This window comes from Barbatula barbatula (genome assembly GCF_947034865.1).
Source record: "Barbatula barbatula genome assembly, chromosome: 1".
Taxonomy (NCBI): Eukaryota; Metazoa; Chordata; class Actinopteri; order Cypriniformes; family Nemacheilidae; genus Barbatula; species Barbatula barbatula.
The window spans coordinates 20931318-20942886 of record NC_136766.1 but is presented as its reverse complement, the minus strand read 5'-3'; the positions used below and the strand labels follow the sequence as shown (position 1 = coordinate 20942886).

Below are 11569 nucleotides of genomic sequence, written 5' to 3'. Positions count from 1 at the left end.
CGGAGCTGTGGCCGTAAGGTCTCCGGTGCCTGTCGAGGCGGGAATCCCCGAACCCGGTGGTGGACACCGGAAGTAAGGGAGACCGTCAAGCTGAAGAAGGAGTCTTATCGGGCCTGGTTGGCTTGTGGGACTCCTGAGGCAGCTGACAGGTACCGGCAGGCCAAGCGGACTGCTGCCCGGGTGGTTGTGGAGGCAAAAACTCGGGCCTGGGAGGAGTTTGGTGAGGCCATGGAGAAGGACTATCGACTGGCCTCGAAGAGATTCTGGCAAACCGTCCGGCGCCTCAGGAGAGGGAAACAGTGCCCTACCAACGCTGTTTACAGTGGAGGTGGGAGGCTGTTGACCTCAACTGGGGATGTCGTCGGACGGTGGAAGGAGTACTTCGAGGATCTCCTCAATCCCACCGTCACGTCCTCCATTGAGGAAGCAGAGGTTGAGGCCTCAGAGGAGGACTCGTCCATCACCCAAGCCGAAGTCACTGAGGTAGTCAAGAAACTCCTCAGTGGCAAGGCACCGGGGGTGGATGAGATTCGCCCTGAGTACCTCAAGTCTCTGGATGTTGTGGGGCTGTCTTGGCTGACACGCCTCTGCAGCATCGCGTGGCGGTCGGGGACAGTGCCTTTGGGATGGCAGACCGGGGTGGTGGTCCCTCTTTTTAAGAAGGGGGACCGGAGGGTGTGTTCCAACTACAGGGGGATCACACTTCTCAGCCTTCCCGGGAAAGTCTATGCCAGGGTACTGGAGAGGAGAATACGGCCGATAGTAGAACCTCGGATTCAGGAGGAACAGTGTGGTTTTCGTCCAGGCCGTGGAACGCTGGACCAGCTCTACACCCTCTACAGGGTGCTGGAGGGTTCATGGGAGTTTGCACAACCAATCCACATGTGTTTTGTGGATTTGGAGAAGGCATTCGACTGTGTCCCTCGTGGCATCCTGTGGAGGGTGCTTCGGGAGTATGGGGTCTGTGGTCCTTTACTAAGGGCTGTCAGGTCCCTGTACGGCCGAAGCAGGAGCTTGGTTCGCATTGCCGGCAGTGAGTCGGACTTGTTCCCAGTGCATGTCGGACTCCGGCAGGGCTGCCCTTTGTCACCGGTTCTGTTCGTAATTTTTATGGACAGAATTTCTAGGCGCAGCCGGGGGCCGGAGGGTGTCAGGTTTGGGGACCACACGATCTCGTCTCTGCTATTTGCGGATGATGTTGTCGTGTTGGCCCCTTCAAACCAGGACCTTCAGCATGCACTGGGACGGTTTACAGCAGAGTGTGAAGCGGCTGGAATGAAAATCAGTACCTCCAAATCCGAGGCCATGGTCCTCAGTCGGAAAAGGGTGGCTTGCCCACTTCAGGTTGGTGGAGAGTTCCTTCCTCAAGTGGAGGAGTTTAAGTATCTCGGGGTCTTGTTCACGAGTGAGGGAAGGATGGAACGGGAGATTGACAGACGGATCGGTGCAGCTTCTGCAGTAATGCGGTCGATGTACCGGTCCGTCGTGGTGAAGAAAGAGCTGAGCCGAAAGGCGAAGCTCTCAATTTACCTGTCAATCTACGTTCCTACTCTCACCTATGGTCATGAGCTTTGGGTCATGACCGAAAGGACAAGATCCCGGATACAGGCGGCTGAAATGAGCTTCCTCCGCAGGGTGGCTGGGCGATCCCTTAGAGATAGGGTGAGAAGCTCGGTCACCCGGGAGGAGCTCGGAGTAGAGCCGCTGCTCCTCCACATCGAGAGGGGTCAGCTGAGGTGGCTTGGGCATCTGTTACGGATGCCTACTGGACGCCTTCCCCGGAAGGTGCTCTGGGCCCGTCCGGCCGGGAGGAGACCCCGGGGAAGACCTAGGACACGCTGGTGGGACTATGTCTCCCGGCTGGCCTGGGAACGCCTCGGTGTCCCCCCGGAAGAGCTGGAGGAAGTGTCTAGGGTGAGGGATGTCTGGGCATCTCTGCTTAGACTGCTGCCCCCGCGACCCGGCCCCGGAAAAAGCGGTAGAAAATGAATGAATGAATGAATGAATCCTTTTCACATAGAGGTATCTTTCATTTTCAATATGCATATTTTTTCTTTGCTGTCACAAATAGACATTATTTAAATGCAGAGTGTTTCTGCATTTCTTCCATTCTTTCATTTGCCAGACTGCTTGGCAAATTAATGAACGATTTGAATGTTCTATAATATAGTCAGTGTTAACAGTATGTATGTATTTTAAGTCATTAAAAACAGTGAATATTCATCTTCAGTTTCGCAACGATATATAAAGGTGAATTTTTAAAGCATCTTGGTCATAGCTGTTGCTGAAGTGCAAACACTTAAGCTTTATTATATGTTGGTATCTAAAATCCAGCATCAGAACATCTGGCTCATGGGTTAGGCATTAGAGAAATCCACAGAACTCTTTTAGAGCAGAAAGATTATGGTGGGTGGGGGGTGCCTATGCTCTGCAAAATAAACACAATGATTGAGTATTTCCATTGTATATTGGTTTATCTGTTCTTTCTCGGTTTGAAAGCATTTTTAGAGGATTGAGTTAGCCACGGCAAGAAATAAAATATTCAAAAATGCATGTATTTTGAAAAATGTCTCAGTGGGTTTGTGTACATAAAATGGATGTCAACGGGGGCCAATGTTGTTTGGGCATCAACATTCTTCAGAATATCTCCTTGTGTGCTCTGCAGAATAAAGTTAGTCATACAAGTTTGTAATGACATGAGGGTGAGTATATGAGGCAAGAATTTTCATTTTGGGTGAACTATCCCTGTAAGCAGAGAAATCCTTAGATTTCTTATATTTTATAATAGGCCTTTATGGTATCTGTACTTAGTTGTGTGGATTCCTCTCAATATATATACATATATATATATGTATATATGTGTGTGTGTGTGTGTGTGTGTGTGTTTTAAAAGAAGCTTGTGGCAAAGCATCTCTGATGTTTACTTCACCTAATGCTTTTTGAAAGCTAATTAGAACAGGAAACTGAGTATCAATACCATTTTAACACGACATGCACAATAATGCTTGTGGCATCTCCAATACCTCTACAAATCAAACAATCAAATAACTGGGATGCGTTTTATTTTGCATTCTGAGCAGGGCTGTCACAAAGCAGATGCTCTCTCGCAGTGACGTCAGCGCGGGTATGCCCCTCGCGCATTAGGAGGGAACTACAGGATGAGATGAGCTCGTGTTGGCTGTCACTGCCGCCGCCCTATAGACACCCGTGAACCGGAGCGCGAGCAGGACGACCTCATCCCGATCGAGAGGCCGAGGTGCGAGCCTGTCCCTGACCTCAATCCGGGTCGGATGCTTTAACAGCGCTACACAGACCGAGCAGGCAAGAGAGGAGAGTGTGGGGCAGAGACGGATTTTTGGGATATCGCTCTCCCGCGTCCCGACTCTCGGTCAGCGATGGGATGCACGTTAAGCGCAGAGGAGCGCGCCGCTATGGAGCGGAGCAGAGCCATCGAGAAAAACCTTAAAGAAGACGGAATAACCGCAGCCAAGGATGTCAAACTACTGCTGCTCGGTAAGTGGCTCGAGGAAAGATGCGGGGTCTGAGTGACTGCTTTATATGATCTGTCAGAGTGGATTGAATACGGATCGGATTCTGCAGGTGTGTGTATGAGGGTGTGAAACAGCACTGACAACGCTTGTCTTTGCAGGCGGAGGGGAGTCAGGCAAGAGCACCATCGTCAAACAGATGAAGTAAGTAAAATATTTGGTGCTCGGCCATGTTCTACTGTGGCGTGGTGTGTGTGGTTAAAGGTTGAGTAGTGTTGTGCTTGCGCTGTTCAGGGTGGTAGTGCTGAAACACAAGCTACCCCATGAGACAGCGCTGTGCTTTTGTCCGTCCCACTGTGAATAAGTGTGCAGTGAAGCCTGAGGGCGTATGGCTTGTTGTTGTTTCTGATTTTCCAAAGTTCTTTAATGTCTCCCGTTTTTGACACTTGTGTGTTTTGACACTTTGTGTAATGTTTCTTTTTCGTTTGCGCGTATTTTGCAAAGAGAGAGAGAGACCGTTTGTGTGTGTGGGGCATTAGAATCTTTCTCTGTTTTAATCTTAATGGGTGGCTTTTAGTGCCTGATCCCTGCAGTCTCGTTTGGCGTTATCCGCCCATTAAACGGATTTACCGGGAGTATGCCACATAACCTTACATTTTCATAACTGCTCGAGAGATTCAAACCACACTGTCTCCTTTATTCATATAATATCATGTTTAATACATGAAATAAGTAGGCATTGTATCACACGGTTTAGTAGGTCAAAGCACCCACACACAACACATAATATGATTTGAGTTTTTGTATATAGGCTAACCTTACAGGCACAATTACATTTTAACTTTTTTATTACAGTTTGACATTTATTGCATAGTTACATATTAACCTTTAACATAAAACATTAAAAGGATCAACAATTTAAACACTACAGAAGGACATAGCCCACAGATTGCATAGTTAATAATTATACTACTTTCGCTGTAACGAATTTACAATTTAACTTTACAATAAGCACCCATTAATTGGTATTATTCATTATTTTACAAACAACCACAACATGAACAAACAATAAACAACGTTTTGACAGGGTTAATTTATTAGTACAAATGTAATTGATCATTGTTTATTTTAGTTCATCATGCATAAACGAATGTATCAAATACAACTTTTAATGCATAAAATGTATTAGAAAATGCTGACATGTTAATCTTAATCTAATATTAATATTAAAATGCTGTATTCTAAGGATTTGGGATTGTTAGTGTGTGTTAACTAATGTTAATAAATGACATCAACATGTCATTTATTCAACATATCCCAGCAGTACTCACCATATTGAAGATCTTGGAATCTTTCAAATCTAATTTAAAGATTAAACTAAACAGTAAATTGTAGTATTTAGAAAAATTTAAACCAAAATTGTGATGTAAAATGAATAAATATTAAAGTGTTAGGATACTGAGTAATTTCTTATTAAAGTCACTTATGACAATGTGAACTATTTTGTGCCATTAGCAACACCCTGTAAGGACAGGTTATTTTGCGTACACTGAATTTGAAACGTTCTTAAATAAGGTTGTATCATCTGTTTTTATATGAAGTTTCATTTAAACTCTGAAATTTTAAAAAGCATTTTGGACTGGTCAATTTGGACTTCACTGTATATGCACATGTTTGTGTCAGTATTGTTGGTCAGCCATGTTTGTATGGCAAGTGTGTATGTGTCTCTGTAATGGCTCTTCTCTGTCAGGATTATCCATGAAGATGGGTTCTCTGGAGATGATGTAAAGCAGTTTAAACCTGTGGTCTATAGCAACACTATTCAGAGCCTTGCCACCATCTTGCGAGCAATGGAGACTCTTGGGATAGAGTACGCAGACAAGGACAGAGCTGTACGTATACATACATGCTCTCATATGTGTACATGCACTGTGAGAACCAATAAGATTAAATCTAAACTCTAAACAGTAGTGTAAGAGGTCTGATATACATAATATTGTTATATTAAATATTGTGACATACTCAAATTGTAATCTTTTATTGATGGATAGTCATTTTAAAAGAAGTCAGTTCATTAACCAATTAACCATTATTTAGATTTATGCCTGGTACAACACAACAAAATATGTCAGACGATTATTCTGCTGTTAATGTACCTGTGCACACCTTGTTTGAGTTGTACTTGGAGTATTAAGCCTGATCAAAAGACCTCTCAGAGGATGAACTGAGCAATAGTGACATCTAGTGAATGAATGTATAAAATATTATAGTGCTGATTACAGCACTACACTATTGGAAGAGCTCTATATACATAAATGTGTTTAGATACATTTAATAAGTTATTTAAAACATACAAGTCAAAACATCAAAACAATATTACTGATATGTTTAAGGCGGATGGTAAGATGGTATTTGATGTGGTCAGCCGTATGGAAGACACTGAGCCATACTCAACAGAACTGTTAGGTGCCATGATGCGTCTGTGGGCTGATGCTGGAACCCAAGCCTGCTTCAGCCGCTCACGAGAGTACCAGCTCAACGACTCCGCCCAATAGTGAGTCTCACTTTTATAAACACAAAAACAATGAGGTTATGGAATGATTATGTTGTGGTCAGCTGTAATGCAAAAATATATATGATTTGTCTTCTTCAGTACAAGGCATGTCTTTCTGATGCACACATATTGTTGTATTTCAAATTATGTTTGTGTTTCCTATTTTTCAGTTATTTGGACAGTTTGCATCGCGTTGGAGCTCCAGATTACCTTCCAACTGAACAGGATATTCTTCGAACTCGAGTTAAGACTACTGGAATTGTTGAAACACATTTTTGCTTCAAGAACCTCAATTTTAGGTATTTATGAGTGTCAAATTTGTACTAATATGAATTATTGAGTTACATGTTAAATGTGTAGTGCTTATTGTGTGAAAAGACACAGGATAGAAATGGTAAATAAAAAAGGGTGCGTGTGTACTTGGCTTTACATGTGTCCTAAACGTGTGTGATCTGTTGTCCTCAGGCTGTTTGATGTGGGGGGACAGAGATCAGAGAGAAAAAAATGGATTCACTGCTTTGAGGATGTTACAGCTATTATCTTCTGTGTTGCCCTGAGTGGATATGACCAAATGCTGCATGAAGATGAGACCACGGTGAGCTAATAAACTCAAACTTATGCTTACATCAGCTAGTTTATACAACTTGAATACTTAGACTATAGTATATTGACTACATTCAATGATAAATTAACAATATTGTTTTACAGAGCAATCCTAATGATGTTTTATTAACAAGGTTCGGGAGGAGCACGTGCAGATAATTAATCAAACAAAAATGCATCTTGGACTCATGACCCCAACTGCAAATGTTAACTCTGGAATCATTAATTGTGTTCGACTCGTACAGATGCGCACAGAAATTTGAAGATATAACAGCATTTTTTATTGAGAATATTTGGGTGACGGTAACATGCTCACTCTCTGCTGACACATATAGTTTGGCATAATGCATGAGCTGGCTATACTCCATCTGCAAGCACAGGTATCACAAGACTTCATCACAATCCATGTGAACTCGTAATGGTCGTTTTAACCTTTGAACTTCAGTAAACGCACAAGGTCTATTTTGCAGTGACATTTCTACGCTCACAAACTTTGCCATGCAAAACTAAACATCATCGTATACCTGCCAGTCATATGGGCTAGAAAGCCAACAAGACCCCAGAGTTTCAGTCAAAGGTTTCGGCTATACAAGACTACATTTTATCACAACCACGTCCACCCTTCGGTTGTCAGGCTCCAGTAGCGGGTCATCGGCAAGCCCGGGCCGCGCCACAGACTCCGGCCCCCGACAACTTCTTCACCCAGATGAGCCCATCACAGCAACCTTCCCAGCGCCATGCTGGCCCACACCGCCAGAAGCCACCTCAGCAGCCCAAGCATGCCTCCACCAGCCGCACAGACCTATCTTTAGCCCTTCCCTTCCTTCTTCTTTAATCCCCTGCCCATGGCCTGCTGCCCCTCCATCAAATTTTAGTGTGAGGCTGCCTCCGCTAGCAGCGCAGGCCCTGGCTGCCTTCCCTCCAGAACTTCCATTTTCCCTTGCCCAAGGAGCTGACCTAAGCCTGAGGCTGCCTCCGTCCTCGGCTCCGGCAGCCACCTTCCTTCCTCCTCTCTCTTCCTCAGACTCACCCTCCCTTTACGCTGGCATCTACCGCTCCAATGACATCCCAACAAACACGTTGACTCTGGACCTCAGCTCCTCATCAACACTTAAAACCTCCATTAAAGGGTACCCAAGCAGAAATACAAAATTTCAAAAACCCCCCAAAAACTCACCATCCCCACCAATAGCTAGCTCTCAGACATTGATACTCATCAAAGGCATTGAAGAGCCCAGCCCAGACCCCAGAAACCAATCACCCTGGAGTCAGTTACTAAATGCATTCACACCTTATGGCTACCCTCCAATCCGCACTGCACCCATGCTTGACACCATGTTCACACTAGCCTTCTTCAGCTTCCTTCGATGCTTGGAAGGGCAGATGCTCGGAGGGCAGTCATGGCCTAATGGTTAGAGAGTCGGAGTCACTTTCACTTTAGGAACTAGCCACCATTTCCAGCTTCAATTTGAGCGCCCCTCAGTGCTCCAGCCCCGGCTCATGCAGCAATTGGGCCCGCGGCTTGCTCCGAGGTCTCCAGCTTCGACAGGCTACACACCGCACCTCGAAGCACCGCTGCATTTCCTCGCCATGCCCAACCAGGCATTCCCCTCTCTCACCAGCGTCGTCGTACGCTCCGGCACTCCCAACCATCCCAGCCATTGGGAAGTGGACAATCGCGAGCTTGTGGACACAGAATCGATCTCATATTTCATCAACCACAGCAAGACCGATCAAACGAAAAGAGGACACTACATCTACAGTTTCTCATCCAACCACACCCAACCCTCTTACTGTGTGTTCACACCACGCGCGAATGAAGCATTTAGCGCGAGTGATTTACATGTTAAGTCAATGCAAAGACGCGATAGACCTACTTGCGGTGCGAATGAGGCGAATAAGCGCGAATGAGGCGGCGCGAATGACGTGAATGAGTTGAAAAATTTGAACTTTGGCGAAAACTTTCGCGTTAACCAATCAGGAGCCTGCTCTAGTAGTGACGTGATTATGACATAGCGAGCGGAGGCAGAAATCTGAAACAACAATGAAGGACTGCGCCTCCCAAGGATCTGATGGACCCAGACATGGTGCCATACGAGACTATGTCTATTTTCAGCCTTCCATAGCACATAATGCGCAGCTACCCTCTCAACAAAATCCATGTCCGCCATTTCGCAATTAGACGGGAGCCGCCTGGCAGAAGCCCTTCCCATGACGCAAATTTCACGCGTGAATGAAGCTAATTTCACACGCGAATGAAGCGAGGGAAATCCAAATGTTCAAGCATCCAACTACTCGCGAATAGCGTGTTTTATTCGCGCAAGTCGCGCTTGGTGTGAACACACAGTACGCCTACCCGCATCTCTGACAGCCGAAGTTCAACGCTCCAGCATAAAGGAACCCCATCAGACCCTCATCGCCCGAATGATCTAGTGCCAGTCTTCACCCATATTCAATGCACAACTACACACGTAAGAACCCACAACGAAGGCCCCACTCCAAGCAGGGCAAGCATCTCGCCAACTCAAGCCAGACTCTTTGGGGGGATATGTTGCTCCAGCTACTCTCCTGCATCTATTGCATTTTTGAGGGTATGATCCCAGCCAGGCACACAGCAAGCCCGGGCTCTCTCTCCGAGTTCGAGGAGGATTACTGAGCTCGGAGACCTCGCCCCGGGACAGTACACCAAACACATACTATCCTGCAAGGCAAACTCGTGAAATTATGTTTTATTAACATGGCATGGGAGGAGCACGTTCAGATAATTAACTCGACTGGCTTTCAATAAACAATCACAACAATCATCCTAAGTAGTCAAGCCACTTTACCTCCTTTCTCTCGGACGTTACGCAAACATCCCTCCTCCACACCACAAGCCGTTTTTACCTCAGCACCAGGGGGTATGATCCGGGTCCGGGCACACACCAAGCCCGGGGTCCGCTCCTCGGTCTAGGGGCAGGTGCTCCGAGTTCGAGGAGGATTAATGAGCTCGGAGTCCTCGCCTCGATCCGTCCCAGTTTCCTTTAGCTGCAAGACAAACTCATGAATTGTACTTACTAACCACAAGTTACTGAAAAACGTCCTTGAAAGTTAAATGCTCGTTGAATTAATTTGCTGTTTTAATCGTTATCTTTTCCCTTCTCTCTGCAGAACCGTATGCATGAGTCTCTTATGCTCTTTGACTCCATATGTAATAATAAGTTCTTTGTTGACACTTCCATCATCCTCTTCCTCAACAAGAAAGACCTTTTTGGAGAAAAGATTGTGAAATCTCCACTGTCAATCTGCTTCCCAGAATACACAGGTAAACAAATCATGCATAAATATATAGAAAAAAAATGAAAGCTGTGTTGGACTGCAGAATAAATCCCCTTTTTTCTTTCCTATAGGTCCAAATACATTTGAAGCAGCAGCTGCATATGTTCAGAGCCAGTTTGAAAGTAAGAGTCGCTCTCCTACTAAAGAGATCTACTGTCATCTAACCTGTGCTACAGACACAGGAAACATCCAAGTGGTCTTTGATGCTGTCACTGACATCATCATCGCCAATAACCTACGTGGTTGTGGCCTCTATTGAGCTCCAAATCCACTTCTAGCCCTTCGATATGGTAATAAGTGACTGAACTGGCACCCCTGTGACTTTGGCCAAGGCACTCCCTTATTCATATCACTCTGTCAAGTCTTTTGTTTAGAATATTTCGCCCTTCTTTCACCATTTTGTTTTGTAGTTAGTAAGTGCATTGCTGGAGTAAATAATGTATGGGTGTGCATGTATAGTGTAAAATGTGTGTGGCCGGGCATAGATGCTTTAAGCATGAGTGCATGTGAGTGGGTGTCAGTCACAATGAGTGCGAGTGTTTGTCAGATGATAACACACAAAGTTCTCTGCTGTTTCTGTTCAATTCAAGTGCTGAAGTTCTTAACAAAAAACAAAATTCAGAAGGATCGGTGTCTATTGCAGGCTTTTCTAAATCTAATATCTAAAAATATCTGAAATACTGAATGCCAACATATGTCATTGGTTGGCTAATCATTTGGCAGGGCTGAGTGTCATTTCAGGAACTAAATGTTGTCCAGGGGCAGCTCTTACAACTTTATTGGGTCTGTGCTCACTGGCTTCAGGCTGTGACATAAAATGCCTTACAGTTCATGAAGCACAAACTGTGACGTTGACAACATTCTCACTCAACATGAGCACAAATAGTTCAACAATCTGCTCAGTTGTTCTCTTCTGTATAAATGATGTCGTAGTTTATTTATTTATTTATTGAACTACAAACACACATATTTACATATTTTGTATCACTCCACTTTGTGTGCACCCTATCAATGTAGGCCTATGGATACAGACTAACTAGCTTACAAACTTTAGATGGAGAAGTGTAATTCAAAGTCGTACATTTTTACTCACTCTCTTTATCTGATTGTGTAATGTGTGAATGTGTACAGATGTGTGTGTGTGTCTTATGCATGCACAGTCTATTCACTCATGACCTGTTACTTAACCCAGATTTTGTCTCCTGTTTCTCTGCTGTGAATGGGTTTTTTGTTTGGTGCACTGAATGTTCTCTTTTCCTCCCTTGGGGTATACAGCATCCTACTGCTGGTTTTAATCTTCTGACTGACCGATGAAATGTTTACATTAAAAAGACAAAACACAAGTACCAACCAGTGGCTGTGTCCTGATTTGTCTGAACATGGTTTCTAATAGATTTAAACCTGCAGTGAGCTTAAAATTTAAAAGTGATTGTGTTCACTCAAAAGTAAAAATTGAATTGTCATAATTTATGTTGAACAAAAAATATTTTTGAGAATTGTGTTGAGGGGCAGTGTTGTTTAACTACCGGCATGTGTTCTGCAGAAAAACGAAAGTCAAAGGCTTGGAATATGACACAAAGGTGAGTAAACGATGAAATAACGTTCA

General features: G+C 44.6%; 1 protein-coding gene across 1 annotated transcript; it reads left to right on the top strand.

Moving 5' to 3' along the window:
- Window positions 1–3051: 3051 nt before the first annotated feature.
- Window positions 3052–11316, top strand: gnao1b (guanine nucleotide binding protein (G protein), alpha activating activity polypeptide O, b). Its single transcript, XM_079455643.1, has 8 exons — window positions 3052–3513; window positions 3650–3692; window positions 5239–5380; window positions 5882–6042; window positions 6213–6341; window positions 6508–6637; window positions 9796–9949; window positions 10035–11316. Exons 1-8 carry the CDS (start codon window positions 3396–3398, stop codon window positions 10220–10222), a joined length of 1065 nt encoding a protein of 354 aa, XP_079311769.1. The 5' UTR covers window positions 3052–3395; the 3' UTR covers window positions 10223–11316.
- Window positions 11317–11569: the final 253 nt, after the last annotated feature.

What these genes read in the sequence shown, in the direction of transcription:
- gnao1b (XM_079455643.1), top strand. Translation starts at nt 3,396, where the DNA reads ATGGGATGCACGTTAAGCGCAGAGGAGCGCGCCGCTATGGAGCGGAGC. An exon ending in CTCAACGACTCCGCCCAATA is followed by an intron (nt 6,043 to 6,212) that starts GTGAGTCTCACT and finishes CCTATTTTTCAG; the next exon opens with TTATTTGGACAGTTTGCATC. An exon ending in TGCATGAAGATGAGACCACG is followed by an intron (nt 6,638 to 9,795) that starts GTGAGCTAATAA and finishes TTCTCTCTGCAG; the next exon opens with AACCGTATGCATGAGTCTCT.